Below are 19,221 nucleotides of genomic sequence, written 5' to 3'. Positions count from 1 at the left end.
TTCCTCTCTCTGCCTCTCAACAAGTTGGGGCAGAACTAAACTTGTTGCCATTTCTGTAGTTTTTCCCGTGTGTTTGTAGGCGTTCTTCTTTTTCTTTACCACTTGTGGACCAACTAAAACACTTACGCGTATTTGCTGCCCCCTTCAGTTCCGGAAGAATTGCAACCCCGGTACTGTCATTACCAACAGTACGAATGCTACTGCAGAAAAACAAGTACAGTCACGTTTTAAGAATGTTGGTACTGACTTGGTACCGAAGTATCGGTTCTCGTGACATCCCTACTGTAGAGTTGGAACATTGACTCATGGTGTTCAATCTAATATCATTGTTTTCAAGACATAAAGCTATATGCATACAGTTCAAACAGGATGACATTAATAATATGATTGGCCAATGCAGCAGCAGTCTGTAGTTCAGACTGGTCTTAGCAGTCAGTATTTTATCAGAACAACATAGAAACAATGTTTTCTTGGAGTTTCACCTCTTAATAAAATAGGCCACTCTGTTTTGAAGTCTTATTGCAGACTATTAGAGACATGCTGGAGAATGAAGTTTACCATACTGTGGGCTATAATACACTCTATACTGTATGCGATACTGATATGCTTTCATTATGTCACCTCTCTGTTTAAAATCTGTAATGACATTATAAGGCCAAAAACAATCAGTCCCCTCATTACAGTGTATTGAACTTGAGCAGTTATGTAAAGTGTGTGAGTCTGTGATATCAGCTGTGTTCTTCTGTTGTACAGTGGTTTGGAGACCTGGTTACCCCAGTCTGGTGGGAAGACGTATGGCTCAAAGAAGGATTTGCTCATTTCTTCGAGTACGTTGGGACTGATTTCCTCTTCCCAAAGTGGAATATGGTGAGATCCTGCGATTTATTTTGGATAAGTAACATTTTGTGCCATAACCTAAAAAGTGCCATTCACGTTCTATCTATAGCCATGCAACTAAACTGATCTAAAAACTTTCATATTTTTTAATTTTACAGATAATGTTGTCATTAACCGGCATTTAATAAATGTATCTGATATATCATGCTTAGCGATAATATATTGAGGTAATATTTTTATATCTGTTCCTGTTTTTGTTTTTCTCTGGTTTAGAGGTCTATGTATAATTTTAGCTGTTAATATTAACCCATAAGGCAATAAAAACACTGGAGGATTAAAATGCATCAGAGGCTATGAAAGATATTGACTGCAGTATGAACACATAGTACACCTTATGTAAATTGTTGTGTTTTTTTTTTTTTTGACACATTTGGACAAGCAGACATTTGATCCTCTTATAAACAGTGCCTATCAATAAAGGTGATACACTAGCAAATGGCACATAAAATTCACATTTAGATTAACAAAAAAACATCTGGGTAATGCATGTAACCCTGTTCCCTGAGAAGGGAACGAGACATTGCGTTTAGCCTAACATTATGGGGGAGCTCGATTGCGTGCACGACCGGTATCTGAAGCTTGTGTAAAATCATGCCTCTATTTATAGGCCTGCCATGATCAGGTGACGTGGCAGTTAAGTGCATCGCGTGATATAAATATGGCACCTGTGAACCACGCCGTCAGCCTCCATTATCTGAAGCGAAGACACAATTCACAGGCCTGCCCTGGTATGACAAAGCTACGCAAAGTCTTGTTCCCTTCTCAGAGAACAGGGTTACATGCTTAAACCAGACGTTCCCTTTCAAAGGGAACTTGACTTAGCATAACAGTATGGGAATGAGAATATCCACTCCGTCATACCGAGGGAATGGCCTGTTCAAAAAGACCCAAGACCGAGGCAAGACACTCGAGCCTGTGGTGGAATGAATATCCAGGCTGTAATAACGAATGAATGTGTGTGGCATAGACCACCCTGCAGCAGCACACACATCCTGTAAGGATACCCCTTTGGACAAAGCCTTCGAGGAGGCGACCGTCCTAGTGGAATGAGCCCTTATGCCCAGGGGCGTTGCGAGACTGTGTGCCTCATAAGCAATAGAGATTGCTTCCACTATCCAATTAGAGATGTGCTGCATTGACACAGCATCACCTCTACCGTCACCGACAAAGCAGACCAGCAGCTACTCCGACTTATGCCACTGGCCGGAGCGGTGGACGTAAGTACAGAGAGCCCTTACTGGACACAACAGGTGCATCCTCTCTTGTTCTGGTGTTAGGAACAGAGGAGGGCAGAAACCCCCCACAGGGTTGGCAGCCGATGTAGGCACCTTAGGAATATAATCCGGCCTAGGATACTGGAAGGCCTTGGCTAATCCAGGGGCAAAGTTAAGGCAGGAAGGGGCAACAGAGAGAGCTTGTAGATCTCCTACTCGCTTGAGAGATGTCAGGGCCAGCAAAAGAGCTACCTTTAGAGTCAGAAGCTTCTCAGAGGCTGACTCTAAGGGCTCAAATGGGGCCCATGACAGACCTTCCAGGACCACAGAAAGGTCCCAGGAAGGTATGCGCGGCCTGCAGATGGGTCTCAGCCTCCTGACACCAGACATGAACCTCAAAGGTAGAGGATGTTGCCCCACAGAGGCTCCATCAACAGGAGCATGGATGGCCGAAAACCCTGATTGTAGAAGGAGCCAACCCCACTGAGAAATGTCCAGGACTCCAGGACTGTAGCTATTGCACAGTTCACTGGGTCTACAATCGATCCCTACGGATGGGAATCTCCCAAGGAGTGCCATCTAACATGGATATTATCTCTGAGAACCATATTCGAGCTGGCCAATAAAGTGCTACTAGCAGCAGACATAGACTGTCTTTCCGAGCTCTCGCTAGAACTTGTGGGAGCAGAGCGATCGGGGGAAAAGCATACAGATGTGACCTCGGCCACATGTGTACCATGGCGTCCAGCCCTAATTTTGTGGGAGGAGTGAAGGCGAACCACAGTGTGTTGTCTCCTCGGAGGCGAACACATGCAGTCCCGCTTGACCAAACCTCTGCCATATGGACTCCACCACTTGTGGATGGAGCCACCAATCTCTGAGCCTCAGCCCCTGCCTCAACAGGATGTCTGCCCCCACATTCAGTTGCCCAGAATGTACATTGCACTCACTTTCAAAACTTTCCCTCTGCCTGGAGGAGAATTTGTTGCACCTGCTTGAACTGGGGGCGTGGACATAATCCTCCCTGGTGGTCAATATATGAGACCACCGCTGTATTGTCTGTAAACACATGGTGACCTCTCAATTGAGGAAGAAGGAATTTCAGTGCTAGCAATAATGTCTACATTTCTAGGCAATTTATATGTCGCTCCAGATGAGGGCCACTCCAGAGACTGTGAGCTGGACAGCTGTCTAAGACCGCACTCCAGCTCGTGAGGGAGGTGTCTTTCATTACCGCCTTGCGCTAAGGAGACACCCCTAGAGTGTGACCCAAGGCTAGAAACCGGGGACACTCAAATTCTCAGAGCACGTAGGCATCGCCACGTGAAACTGATTACTCTCAGAGGTTTCAACCTTGTATGAAACCCCCAACTTCTCAGCCACCACTGAAATGGTCTCCTGTGCAATAGGCCCAATGGTATGATGTTGGCTGCCCTTAAGCTCCAATACTCTCCCATAGAGACTGGAGGGGATGCCAAGATCCAGCTTTATCTTGCTCAATGTTGGTAGTATTGACCCTACGCATCTTGGGTATAGAAACGCCCTCATCGTCTTAGAATCCTTATAACCCCTAAAAAGTTGTCCACTGCACTGGAGAAAGCATACTTTTCTGAGGTTCAACCTGAGCCCCAAGATCTTCATGTCGGCGAGAACAACATCTCAATGTTGAATCACCAGTTCCCTGGATCATCGTAGAATTAACCAGTCATCCAGGTAGTTTAGTACACGGATGTCCTGGAGTCACAATGGAGCCAGAGTGACATCCATGCACTTTGTGAAGGTGCGAGGGGATAAAGCTAGTGATATTTCTATGTGGAAATATGCACCTTTTAGATCTATCGTCACAAACCAGTCCTCAAACTGAATCTGTGGAACGATAACTTTGGGCGTCAGCATCTTGAACCTGTATGTCCGAAGAGTACAGTTCAGATGATGCAGGTCTAAAACTGCCGCATACTCCTTTTTTTTTTGCGGACCAGGAAATAACGGCTGTAAAAACATCCCTCACTCCGGGAATGGGGTACATGTTCTATGGCCCCTTTGTCCAAGAGGGATCTTACTTCCTGCACTAACATCAGGCACTGGTCTGTGCTGATTACTGTGGTGAGCATACCTCTGAACCGGGGGGGTCGAGCTCTAAACTGGACCCGGTAACCCTTTTCTACGGTAGACAGAACCCATGGAGACACATTTGGCAGTAGTTTCCACGCTGCCAGACAGTCTTTTAGTGACATTAACTATTCCACATTCTATTGGTGGGATAGCATCAGATTTTCAATGCCTTGTGACAGCTCGCTGACCAAAGGACACTGAAAACTTGGGACAGCCTTGGCTAGGGGAGGCCCTACAGTAGCACTGGGGGCTAACTTGCCTAACAACCTCATGTCCCCTGATACGTCCCTCCATGGCCCCAGAGGTCTTCTTCGTCTGCTTGGCCTTTATGACCATTCTCAGATCAGGCCTAGTAGCAGGCCACAACTGTGGCCGCCTGGATCCCCTGGCTGTCTGTGGGGGTTGGGGGACTGCCATACTCGCCTTCTGTGTCTCGCTCGCACTAGTGTCAAATTAGCGCATCTCTAATTGGATAGTGGAAGCAATCTCTATTGCTTATGAGGCACGCGGTCTCGCTACGCGTCTGGGCATAAGGGCTCATTCCACTAGGGCGGTCGCCTCCGCGAAGGCTTTGTCCAAAGGGGTATCCTTACACGATGTGTGTGCTGCTGCAGCGTGGTCTACGCCACACACATTCATTCGTTATTACAGCCTGGAAATTCATTCCACCCCGGGCTCGAGTGTCTTGAAGTGACCCTCGGGCTTGGGTCTTTTTGAACAGGCCGTACCCTCGCTATGATGGAGTGGGTATTCTCATTCCCATAGTGTTATGCTAAACGCAACATTGAAGTTCCCTTTGAAAGGGAACATCTGGGTTATGCATGTTCCCTGAGAAGGGAACGAGATGTTGCATAGCTCTGTCATATCAGGGCAGGCCTGTGAATTGCGTCTTTGCTTCAGATAATAGAGACTGATGGCACGGTTCACAGGTGCCATATTTATATCACGCGACGCGCTTAATTGCCACGTCACCTGATCATGGTAGGCCTATACAGTGCATCCGGAAAGTATTCACAGCCCTTCACTTTTTCCACATTTTGTTATGTTACAGCCTTATTCCAAAATTCCAAAATTGATTACATTCATTATTTTCCTCAAAATTCTACAAACGATACCCCATAATGACAAAATGATAGAAGTTTGTTTGAAATCAACAAAAAACAACAAAAAAACACATGTACATAAGTTTTCACAGCCTTTGCCATGACACTCAAAATTGAGCTCAGGTGCATCCTGTTTCCACTGATCATCCTTGAGATGTTTCTGCAACTTGATTGGAGTCCACTTGTGGTAAATTCAGTTGATTGGACATGATTTGGAAAGGCACACACCTGTCTATATAAGGTTCCACAGTTAACAATGCATGTCAGAGCACAAACCAAGTCATGAAGTCCAAGGAACTGTCTGGAGACCTCCGAGACAGGATTGTATTGAGGCACAGCTCTGGGGAAGGGTACAGAAACATTTCTGCAGCATTGAAGGTCTCAATGAGCACAGTGGCCTCCATCATCCGTAAATGGAAGAAGTTTGGAACAACCAGGACTCTTCCTAGAGCTGGCCGCGTGGCCAAAATGAGCAATCGGGGAGAAGGGCGAGACAAAACCCAATGGTCACTCTGACAGAGCTCCAGCATGTCTCTGTGGAGAGAGGAGAATCTTCCAGAAGAACAACCATCTCTGCAGCACTCGACCAATCAGGCCTGTATGGTAGAGTGGGCAGACAGAACCACTCCTCAGTAAAAGGCACATGACAGCCCGCCTGGAGTTTGCCAAAAGACCAAAACAAAGATTGAACTTTTTGGCCTGAATGGCAAGCGTCATGTCTGGAGGAAACCAGGCACCAGTCATCACCTGGCCAATACCATCCCTACAGTGAAGCATGGTGGTTGCAGCATCATGCTGTGGGGATGTTTTTCAGCGACAGGAACTGGGAGACTAGTCAAGATCGAGGGAAATATGACTGCAGCAATGTACAGAGACATCCTTGATGAAGGTCTGGACCTCAGACTCGGGTGAAGGTTCACCTTCCAACAGGACAACGACCCTAAGCACACAGCCAAGATAACAAAGGAGTAGCTACAGGACAACTCTGTGAATGTCCTTGAGTGGCCCAGCCAGAGCCCAGACTTGAACCCGATTGAACATCTCTGGAGAGATCTGAAAATGGCTGTGCACTGATGCTCCCCATCCAACCTGATGGAGCTTGAGAGGTCCTGCAAAGAAGAATTGGAGAAACTGCCCAAAAATAGGTGTGAAGCTTGTAGCATCATACTCAAAAAGACTTGAGGCTGTAATTGGTGCCGAAGGTGCTTCAACAAAGTATTGAGCAAAGGCTGTGAATACTTATGTACATGTGCTTTTTTTGTTATTTATTTTTAATAAATTTGCAAAGATTTCAAACAAACTTCTTTCACATTGTCATTATGGGATATTGTTTATAGAATTTTGAGGAAAATAATTAATTTAATCTATTTTGGAATAAGGCTGTAACATAACAAAATGTGGAAACAGTGAAGCGCTGTGAATACTTTCCAGATGCACTGTAAATAGGCATGATTTTACACAAGCTTCAGATGCCGGTCATGCACGAGAGGTGCTCCCCCACAGTGTTATGCTAAATGCAATGTCTCGTTCCCTTCTCAGGGAACAGGGTTACATGAGTAACCCAGATGTTTTTTGTTTGTTTGGTAACACAATATTTGGTAAAATTGTTGACACCTCTAAATAATTCTTAGAAATAAATGGAAAGAAATTGCCATTCTTGAAAAGTTATATTATTTTAAAATTGTTCATATTTTCCAGAAACTAATGTAACACACATGTAACATCCTTTTAGTGCTTCATCATTATGAGGAAAAGTGCTTTCAGCACAAGTGAGACAGATGGTTGATGACTTGCACCAGTCAGATAATGGATAAAAAATACATAACAGTTAAAGATATCATTATGCACAATCAGAGCCTTTTGAAAAGTTTCAAAAGTCTATTTGCCCTCAATCCCCAGCACAGTGAAAAGTGTCATTAGAATCACATTGAAACTTTTTGGCCGTGAACACCATTAGCATGGCCGGAGAGATTACAAAAAAAACCAAAACGCTCCCATACCCGTTGTAAAATATAGTGATACATCATTTATGCTTGGGGCTGTTTTGGTCCAGGAACTCATTGAAGATTGATGGTGTGTGTTTTTCAAAATTCTATTTTAACCAAAAGCCTGGTTTCCTTTATATACACATTCTCAGTGACACATATTTAGAATAGAATTTAGAGCGACGCACCATGTGGCATGTTTTTGTGAAGTCAGAATTCACCAGGAGACCTGTGCCACCCCATAAAATAAGAATATCAAGAAGTTATATGTGGAGGAAGGCTCCTACAGTAGATCCTCTACAATATCATGCAAACTTATGAGACATTACACCAGTCATATTCAGAAAGGGCCAATATGGCTGCAGGCTTTCACTCCAGCCAAATAAGAAGCACACTTGATATTTGATTGGAGACCAAGATAAACCAGTTAAACAAATGAAATCAGGTGTGGCTCCTGTTTGATTGGAATGAAAATCTGCAGCAGCGTCGGCTCTTTACCCATAAGAATGAAGACCTCTGCAATTTTGCACAAAACGTTACCTTAATAAATTGAAGATGATGATGCAGTTACATGGTATGAGTTGTGGTATGGTGTGATGCAATGTGAATAGTGTCTGATGGAGAGTTCAGAATGACAGCGCTCTGGCTGGTTGCGAAATTTTATGGGAGGTCTAAAACATAATATCTTTCAATAGCTTGTCAATGAAACTATTCAGGAATATGCATTATACATCAGTAATGCATCACAAGGTGTCAGTGGCATAAAAGAATGTTGTATGGGGACAATTACATGTGTAAAGGGAGACAGACAGCTGATTTGTATTTTTGTGTCTGTAATGTTCTACTGGCTCCATGCCACATTTCCTTTAAATACCAAACATGGAATTTCACTCTGGGTAATCACCTGACATGAGTGTCTGCATGAATCTACTCTTCTTACCACCACTGGTGCTGCCGTTGCTCTTGGTTCCATCAAAATTACTCACCTTAAAATATTTAACAGCAAATAATCTGATGTTGATAATAAAGTGTCTTGATGTCTTTTTATCACTGAAAGAAAATAACTGTAACAGAAGTAAAGAAAGATACAGTGCTCTCCACTAATATTGGCACCCTTGGTAAATATGAGCAAAGAAGGCTGTGAAAAAATGTCTTTATTGTTTAAACTTTTGATCGTTTCTTAAAAAAATAAATCACAAAAATACTCTGCTCTCATGGATATAAAACACTTGCAATCACAACACAGGTATATTAAAAAAATCATTTTTAAATGTAGGTGGGCAACATTTATTGGCACCCCTATAAATTCAAATGAGAAAAATATATTTGAAGTATATTCCCATTTATATTTTTTAGCACACCTGGGTGACTAGGAAAAGGAAATTGTTCAACCATGACTTCCTGTTTCACAGAGGTATAAATATGAGGTAACACATGGCCCAAATTCCCTGTCATTCATAACAATGGGTAAGACCAAGGAATATAGCTGTTATGTGTGGCAAAAGGTTGTTGAACTTCACAAAATGAGAAGTGGCTATAAGAAAATAGCACAAGCATTGAAAATGCCCATTTCCACCATCAGGGCAATAATTAAGAAGTTCCAGTCAACTGGAAATGTTATGAATCAACCTTGAATTGGATGTATGTCTATATTGTCTCAAAGCACAGTGAAGAGGATGGTTTGAGTGGCCAAAAAATCTCCACGGATCACAGCTGGAAAGTTGCAGTAATTAGTTGCGTCTTGGCATCCGAAAGTCTCCAAAACTACTATCCAAAGTCACCTACATCACCACAAGTTGTTTGGAAGTGTTTCAAGAAAAAAGCCTCTACTTTCATCCAAAAACAAACTCAAGTGTCTTCAGTTTGGCAGACACTGCTAGAACTTCAAATGGAATTGGGTTCTATGGTCAGATGAAACCAAAATAGAGCATTTTGGCAATAAACACTAGGTGGTTTTGGCGCACACAGAGAGGTAGCCATATGGAAAAATACCTCATACACATGGTTAAATATGGAAGTGGCTCTTTAATGCTTTGGGGCTGCTAGGGAGAATGGGTGAGAAATACTCCCAAATAGCATGCAAAGCTAGTAGAAACTTACCCCAACAGACTTAAAGCTGTTATTGCAGCAAAAGGTGGTTCTACCAAGTCCAAATCTGAAGGGGTTGAATATGTATGCAAGCAATTAAAAAAAAAAAAGATTAAAGACCCCAAATAAGAGCATATTGGTTTGCAATAATATTCTGGCTGGAACAATTTGTGTAAGTGTCAGTTCTAATCCAGATGAATCTGATGACTTTTTTAGGGGGTAAAATACTTTTGCGAGGCACTGTATATGATCTGTATAGGGGAATGACAATAAAACCCACTTGACTTGACTAGTGTAGAGCGGCTACTCCTCCAACTCAAGAGAAGTCGGTTGGGCTGATTCAGGCAACCTAGAAGGGTGCCCCATGTTGGCTCCCACTAGCGCTGTATCAGGTACGTTACTGGTTGGAGAACCTAGGGCTGATGCAGGACCTACTTAAAAGATTATATGATACAGTTTGCTCGATAACATTGAGGGATCCCCCAGAAGGAGCTGGAGTGTTACTGTACTAACGTCACTTGTTGCTGCACCAACTCACTTCTAACAAGGTTTTATCTTGATAGTTTTCATTGACCCATAATTATAGATAATAGTAGAGAAGTCTTGGCTGACCTTCTCAGCCTGTTTCCACAGTGACCCCCACTAGGAGCAAACTGAATGAATAAATGTCTAATGCATGGGCCTGAAGAAAGAGCTCTTGTTTCAGTGGTCCATTAAATGACCAGAGATTCTGACTTGTGATGTCAGTGATTGAGTTTTTAAAAAACTTTTATTGCAATGTCATTGCAGCAATTGTAGATTGAAATAGTCTTGAATAATGGATTGCATGTTGTCACGTCTGGTGTGTTTTGTTCTAACTTAATAAAAGCTGTTTAAAGTGTTTTCACTCATTGAGCCTTTTAACATGTTAAATATAGCATGGAAAGAAATGAGAATACTTTATTTAATATTGGATCTGTTATGCGACATGTAAGACTGCAAGGGGGAAAAAAAAATGTTTTAACATTATCTCAGGCAGAACCCAGCACTGCAATTTCAGTCCAGCTTATTACACCACATATATCTAATTGCTGACATGATTAAAATGTTACACAAACTGCACTAAGCAATATCGAATACAATTTGGATACAACACACAGAGTCTCCTCTAGAATCTGCTTCACTAAAACAAAATTCAACAGTTCTAGGAATTAGCCTAACATGAGCAAGAGAAAACTCACTTATGTTGAAGAGGCTCTTAATGCAGTCATGTGGAGGAGGACAAAAATCACTTGAGGCTCAGCACATGAAAAAATGGAAGGAGGCCCATCATCAGCATAACAAAAAGCAGGGTTTTAGCATCAACTGAATCGTGATGATTGTGTTTGCCATTCTAGCTCAGAATCAGAGTCAGTTATCTAATGCAGTAGGCTGTATCTGTATTATTAAAAAGTCGTGATTCAAATCAGATATGCTTCTGGCTATGCTGTTTTTTATTATGTGGTTCATCCACTGCAATTTTCTGACCCTCTCATTGTCCCTGCATTTATCACTTATCACATTGGTCCTTGCTTATTTGTACACCTTGCTGATGATCACCTCCCGGCAAGACTGAAGCAACATAGGATAAACACACACACTTCATCAGTTGTTATATTTCAGGGGTATCTAGCTTTGGGCACCTCAGTTGTGGGCTGTTAGAAACTTTTCAGCTCATTCCATTTGCTGATTTTGTGTGTGATGTCTGCCCAGTTTGGCCAACACATTTTGTGAATGCCTTGATTTTCCCAAGTGGCCTTCACCTTTCTGAGAGTTTACATAGAGCTTAAAATATTGGTTTAAATGTTCAGTGACCTGCAATTTATCTGACCTTTATTTAATTAGCCATTTACAGCATTTGGCAGACTCCCTTATCCAGAGCAACTTACTTTTATACAACAGAGTAGTTGAGGGTTAAAGGCCTTTCTGAAGGGCCCAGCAGTGGCAGCTTGAATCCATAACCTTCCAATATGTAATCCAATGTCTTAACCACTGAGCTACCACTACCCATCAACTACCCATGTACAAGTGTTCTACCAAGTAAACAATAAACAACATACAACAACAGCAAGTGCCTTCGTAAGGTGTTGAGACACCTGAACAGCTTGAATTAGCCTTAGTATTGTTTCTATAAGTCTCTTAAACTGTACTAGAGGGAACACCATACTTCCAAAGGATATTCCCTCAGTTGTTGTTTTGATGATGGTGGTGGAAAGTGCTGTGTAACACATTGGCCCAGAATCTTTCATAAGTGCTCAGTTGGGCAGAGATCTGGTGGCTACAAAGGCCTTAATGTGTGATTTATATTATTTTCATGCCCATCAAACCATTTATTAGCCATTGTGCCCTTTGAATAGAGACATTGTCATCTTGGAAGAGCTCTTCCCTGCAGGGATATAAAAGTTTCCTAATAGGATAGGTGATCGGTCAGGATAACTTTGTATTGATGTGCAGTAACCCTTCCCTCTAAGGAGACAGGTTTCCCCAAACCATGCTAGCACAATGCCTTCCACAGCATTACAATAGCAGTGCTTTTTCCACAAATGCATCACCTATGTATAGCTTACTCTAGGTAAACAATGCTGTTATGCAATTTACTGCTGTGACCAAGTTCTCTACTGATGGCAAAATAAGGCAAACAGATGTGTAGAATACAAAATAAAAGTCAGAGTTTATTCCATGAAAGTGAGTCACACAAGAACGGCTGTACAGAGAAGTTCCAGAGATGTTTATAATATGTGGTTATTTAAGACTAGACCAAGTAAAAACATTAGCTAAAATGCATTATCAATATTATTCATCATTGAATTATTGGTGCAGCCTCTTAAACCATATTGAATATTCATGAGATGCAGCTCAGACATAAGAAGGAGGATGAGGATGGGTGAGGAAGAGTAAAACTGTTTCAAAACTGTTTCCCGAGCTGGTATTATCTCTATTTCAGGGCTATGTGTTTGGGTTTAAAGAACAAGATGTGCTACAAAGACCTTGAGTGTCCCACACTATTATCTTCCTGCAAACGTCACTGCAGAGTAACAAAGCTGAAGTTCACATAAGTTCAAGACCGATACAAGTTGGCTAATACACAATTAAAAATAATCTCACAAGCTGACCCCGAGGTCAGGTCTTGTCTCTGCTGCCAGCACTTTAAGTCAAGTAGTATGATTACATTCATACACATGTTTTTTTTTTTTCGTGGTATTTATAAATATGAAACTTTCCTGGCATATTTTCAACTTTCGGTTGTATTGTGGTCAAATTTCTCTTATCTGACTGGCTTTAACTTTTATTTTAATTACTTTTTCTAGAATATGAACACATAACATTAATGATAACTGGTTTTGTTGACATTTGAGTAGTTTGTTAAACATTTTCACTGTGGGGTTCTGGTCAAATCTGACTGGCCATAGAAAATGTTCCCGCTCGTTTATCCCTGACTTTCTCTCTCACACCCACCCAAACACCCTCCACATACATAAACTCAACATTATAATCAGAGTTGCCAGGGACAGGTTTTTTCTATGGCAGATTTGGAATGAGTTTGTTGGGGGAAATGCCAGTCTGTGGGTGGCGCTTTTTCGGTGTAGTTTAAAAATAGTCCGCACCCACCACGAGCTTTTTTAAAAGCAAATTATCAGAATGAACTCTAATCAGTTTATGCAAACATAGGCAAACCTATGGCAAACAAAGGGAATGTATAAGTGCAGACAGTGTATCTACGATGTACAGAACCTTTTCTTTAATTATATTGTAAAGATTGGGAGTAGGGAAGGTGGATTATGGAGTGTCCAAAATAAGACTATGACAAAAAAGGCATACTGCAGATACTGCAAATCAAACATTTACACACACACCATATAATGACTGAAAAAACAAAAGTAAAATTCACCTCCATTTTTGAATGCAAGACTTTTTGGAGTTATTTTTGAGTCTTTTTATGAATTTTGCGAGATGTACTTGGGCTGGAGATTTTGCTGAGACCTGTCAATCCTGGTTATATTTTACTGTAGTTTGATCTCTGCTCTGCACCCCAAGGGGTGTAAAAACCAGCAAGATGTGCAAGAAATGAAGAAAATGCATTTGCAAGGCACATGCCATTAAGATTAAACATTGACAATCATGTGCACGAACACACACACGAGCACGAACACACACTTAAACTTTTTTTTTTTTGTTTAAGGCTTTAGCTCAAGTAAATTATAGGTGGATTTTCGCATCCCAACATCACCACAGAGTTCCTATATTTAATATAGGAATATTTATAAATATTTATATATGCATTTTAGATGAATTGATGATTTATTTTGCTTGGGAAACACCCAAAGTTTAAAACCAAATATTAATCAGTGCATAAATGTAGGACACATTCTTCTAAGATACACACTACTAATACAAATATACTTTTCTAATATCATTATAGTGAATTATGGGAGAAAAACCTCCCCTTTTGATTTGGGTTATTGAGTGAATCACATTTCCCATTACATTGTTGCATTATCCAAAGATAACTGTGCCATGCACTCAATTGTATTATAAGCAATTTCACCCTACATTAGCATCTGTTTCTTTTGGTAATAGAAATTTGTTGATGCATACCGCTTATGTTTAATCAGTGTTATTGGTATACAGTAGATTTGTGTTTTACGCTGGCTTTATTCATTCTTTTGTATTTTTTGCACTATTGTTAGGCTGGTCCATGGTTTTCTATGTTTTAAGAGAGAGAGAGAGAGAGAGAGAGAGAGAGAGAGAGAGAGAGAGAGAGAGATTTGTATAAGAACTCTTCATATTTACATGAACTGGGAAATAGTTAAACATTGCAAATATTTACCACTAAGCTAGATGAACTGCATTATAGTGCAAATAGGTATATAGTAATATTAATTCACTGTGTGCATTGATAATTCATTATAACGTGGCAATTAATCACTTTAAATTGATAAAATAATCATTTCTTTAATATTGATTCCTGAAATATATATTTATGACTATTTTTATGACTTTTTTAATGATTTTTTTTTATCATGCACACACACACACACACACACATATTATTATATATATATATATATATATATATATATATATATATATATATATATATATATATATATATATATATATATATATATATAATTGGTTCTTTCCTAATATCATTAAAACTTTTAACTACACTTGCATCTGTATATACCTTGTTTACATGAGAAACATAAACATTAGAATTTGTGTGTAAGCCTTTATTTTATGAGTTATTTAATTTAGAATGATTTTGCCTTTCTTGTCACCTTGTTTCAACTTCAGAAACAACACAGTGTTGTCAGTTACTTTCAGATTTCTGTTAGTGAATATTTTGTTCGAACTAAAATTTTGTCCTCCTGCCCCATTTAAGTCTTAGATTGTCATAGTTTGGGCTGCTAACGCTATAATGGGCTGAATATATTTATCTGAATATATTTATATACTTAAAGAAGACATCAGTATTGTAGAATATCAATTAAAAGAATAATAAAGTGAGGTGAAATCATTCCAACTCCTGTGTGTGTGTGTGTGTGTGTGTGCGTGTGTCTCTCTGTGTGTGTGTGTGTGTGTGTGTGTGTGTGTGTGTGTGTGTGTCCTGCAGGAGAAGCAGAGGTTCCTGACTGATGTTCTTCATGAAGTGATGCTACTAGATGGCTTGGCAAGTTCTCATCCCATCTCTCAGGAGGTTTTTGAAGCTGCTGACATTGCAAGAGTTTTCGACTGGATTGCTTACAAAAAGGCAAATGTTTCTCCTGCATTTTCTTTAAGAGGTTTCATCAATAATAAAAGCATATGGGTTGTTAGACCCAATAAAAATTAAAGATTTTAAAAAAAGTCAAATGCCCTGTTCAGTTTAAACTGTGCTGTTATATTAACATTAGTCTCATCCCCAAGATGCTCTGTGGGCCAGGGATAGAATTTATATTATATATATATATATATATATATATATATATATATATATATATATATATATATATATATATATATACATATAATATTTTTTTCTGGCCACAAGCCTTTAGAATCTTGTAGGTTGAAATGTGATTTATCAGCACTTTTGGGTGTATGCACATCAATGCTTCTCACTGATAAAGAAACTTTTGAACAACGTTTTTGTTCTGTTTGTTTTTTGTTTGTTTTTTCCATGCAAGATCTTTTTCTAGAGTTTTGTTTTAAGAAGTTAATTGTAAGTAAACATGATACTCTTGCAAGTATCCATTATTCCATCTGTAATGCTTATAGCTGTCATATCTCAGACCAGCCAGGACTCAGTTTCCCAAGAAGCAACACCCACTTCTAAAATGGCCACTAAGGACTACAATTCCCATACACGCATGCGCTCACCCTCCCCGGAGTTTATTCAAATAAACACTGTAGAATTCGCTTGGAAAACGACAGAGAAACTAGTCTGCGTACTAGTGAGTGGACAAGGTGATTGGCTGCAGGTGTGTGTGATCAGAACTCTGGGGAGGGTGAGCGCATGCGTGTGTGGGAATTGTAGTCCTTAGCGGCAATGTTAGAAGTGGGTGTTGCTTCTCGGGAAACTGTGTCCGAGCTGTGATGAGATATGACAACAGCAGTAAAAAAAAAAATCCTGCCAAAGTTTGTACAAGAAATCACAACCAAATTCACAAAATTTGTTAGTTAAATGCACATTTGGATTCATTTGACAATATGGCTTCCACCCTCCTTAATCAGCCACTTGAAATAAAATAGCACTTGATCCAGCACATCCAATTATTTTGCCTTTTTTTTCCTCGACTACCAACAGATATGTCTGTACAAATTAATGAAGTCATAAGATATTAAATCAAGGTCTCAAAATCATAATGTGTGCATGGGATTGTGAATTATTGTGAATTACTGAATTAATAAAATAATGCCAGTGTTCAATGTGCTGTCCTATAACAAAAACATGCTGATGGTTTAAAGGGTAAGCTCATGTTAATTTAATTCATAATTTTATACAAATAAAAAATTGACTGTGGAGTTGATTACGATGCTGTATCCAGAACATTGTGGTTACATCAAACTGTCAGACAGTGGTGCTGGATTGAAAACTGCTCCTTTAGCTTATATTATGTAAGAAAAATGGGTCATCATCACACACAGCTCTGTTTTTGGCAAGCCCCAACCTTCATGCATAACTTTTATACAGATTCTGAATAGTTTTTAAGTGCATAGATACATATGTGGTGCAATTTCTGTGTTAAATCCTCACTACACATGCTTACCTCAAATGTGACTACAAACCAGATAGAGCAAATCAGATCGGGGGAAAAAAGCACAGGTTAAGGAAAGCTAAAGAAACAATACATGCTGAACTACAGCAACAGTAGTAGGACAAACATTAAACTAGTCTACACCAATAATAACTTTTGAAGTACTGTTTTGAAGTAATCCAAAGAAACAAAACATGCTACAATAATGCAGCTGTACAAATGGTTCCTGATTCCAATACATTGTAATTTTTTTTCTCTCTAACCAGTAAAATTTTAGGAACCTACAGTATATATTACACACCACTACAGAGTGACAATCCACACCCAAAAAATCAAACACTCTTTAATGTCTCAGAATAGATAAAGCTTATTAGTGAGTCAGTTTCTTTATATTCATGACTTTTGAAGAAAGTTGTGCATTACAATATATTTTTGTATTGTATTTTTATATGACTGGATCAAACACTTGGGCTTACTTTATTTTCTCAAATTTAAATGCACTCTGAATTAATCATAGTGCCATTCCAAGTGAAATGATTTAAATTTCCTGCCTGCAGGTGAACAAGACCATAGTTCAATTAAATCTATTCTTTATCATGTCTGTGTAAGAGGAATGGCTTGAATAACAGAATAAGGTGTCAGCCTCAGGGGAGTGTCGGTGCAATAAACAGATCACACTCCCCCTCACACATACAAAAAGAAGAAATTGTTAATTTACTTACTTTTATTTTAAGGATATATACAGTGGATATAAAAGGTCTGCACAACCCTGTTAAAATGGCAGGTTTTTGTGAAGTAAAATAATTAAATTAAGATAAATCACATAAGATCTTTTCCTACCTTTGCAAAGTATACAAATAAAGTGAAAAACAATCAGAATTTATTTAGGGGGAAAAAAAATAATAAAAAACTTACAATAACCAGTTGCATAAGTGTACACACTCCTACACTAATACTTTGTTGAAGCACCTTTTGCTTTTATTACACCACTCAGTCTTTTTGGGTAAGAGTCTATCAGCGTGGCACATCTTGACTTGGCAATATTTTCCCACCCTTTCTTGCAAAAAACATTCTAGATCCATCAAATTGAAGGGCATCTCCTGTGCACAGCCTGCTTCAGATCCCTCCAAAATGTTAGTTAGATTCAGGTCTTGGCTATGGTTAGGTCATTCCCAAACATCTCCTTTTGGTTAAGCCATTCCTTTGTTCACATCTTATTTGGATATATGCTTTGGGTCTGAAAAGAGAGCAGATGCCTAGTAAGCTGTAAAATGTTTTGTACTAAAATTGACTGGTATTTGTAGCTATTCATGATTCCCTCCACCTTGATAAAAGCCAAAGTTCAGAAGAAAAGCAGCCCTAAATCATAATGCTGCCACCACCATGCTTCACCACTGGTATGATGTTATTTTGGTGGTGTTTTTTATTTTTATTTATTTGCACCAAACATACCTTTTTTGGAGTTATGGCATTATTATACCTTTTGGAGTTGGTCTCATCAGACCATAACACATTTTGCCACGTAGTTTAGGGTTATTTAGTTGAGCTTAGATTGTTGTCACATGCAGAGAGTTATCAGTACTTGTCAGATAATCCTGCTGCTCCATTAATGTTTCCAGATTTCTCTTGGTAGCCCCCAGTAAGTTTTTGCCTTGGAGAGCTGTCCTGTTCTTTGTTATGTCACTGTGGTGCTCCATTTTCTCTATTTGTTGATGATGGCCTTTAGGGTGTTCCATGGTACATTTAGTCTTTTGGAAATTCTTTTATACCCTTCTGCTGATTGATACCTTTCAACAAGTGAGATACAATGCATGCTTTGAAAGCTCTTTGTGGACCATGGCTTCAGAAATCGAATGAATCCATGGTCCACAAAGAGCTTTCAAAGTTTCAACACAGCCACATCCCCAATTATAAAAGGGTGTGCACACTTAAACCGGGGGTTTGTAACTTTTTAAATGTTTCCTATTTTTCTCTAAAAATGTTTTTGATTGTTTTTCACTTAATTTGTTTATGTTGTAATTTCACATTAAGGGTGGAAAATGTTCTGACATGATTTATCTTGGTTTAACTCAGCAATAGGTGACATGGCTAACTGCAAGGAGACAGCTGGTTCAGAGAAACGTCGGGGTTACGTATGTAACCCTGTTCCCTGAGAAGGGAACGAGACTTTGCATTTAGCATAACAGTATGAGAAGCGCCTTGCGCATGTGACCGGTATCTGAAGTTTGTGTAAAATCATGCCTCTACTTATAGGCCTGCCATGATCAGGTGACGTGGCAATTAAACGTGTCGCATGATATATATATATGGCACCTGTGAACCACGCCGCCAACCTCCATTATCTGAAGCGAAGACGAAATTCACAGGCCTGCCGTGGTATGACAGAGCTATGCAACGTCTCATTCCCTTCTCAGGGAACAGGGTTACATGCGTAACCCCGACGTTCCCTTTCAAAGGGAACTTCGACGTTGCATTTAGCATAACAGTATGGGAACGGGAATACCCACTCAGTCATACCGAGGGTACGGCCTGTTCAAAAAGACCCAAGCACGAGGGTCACTGC

The 19,221-nt window shown here is 39.9% G+C and overlaps 1 protein-coding gene across 1 annotated transcript in view; it reads left to right on the top strand.

Moving 5' to 3' along the window:
* The window catches only part of LOC108279435 (thyrotropin-releasing hormone-degrading ectoenzyme), a 191,164-nt gene that overhangs the window by 113,922 nt on the left and 58,021 nt on the right, over positions 1-19,221 (top strand). The window contains exons 6-7 of the mRNA XM_017493685.3: positions 754-867; positions 15,035-15,172. Of these exons, the coding sequence (XP_017349174.1) occupies positions 754-867; positions 15,035-15,172 (252 nt within the window). The remainder of the gene's footprint in view (positions 1-753; positions 868-15,034; positions 15,173-19,221) is intronic.

Source organism: Ictalurus punctatus, chromosome 19 (assembly GCF_001660625.3).
Source record: "Ictalurus punctatus breed USDA103 chromosome 19, Coco_2.0, whole genome shotgun sequence".
NCBI classification, from domain to species: Eukaryota; Metazoa; Chordata; class Actinopteri; order Siluriformes; family Ictaluridae; genus Ictalurus; species Ictalurus punctatus.
The sequence above is the reverse complement of the archived record's forward strand: the minus strand, read 5'-3'. Positions and strand labels throughout refer to the sequence as shown.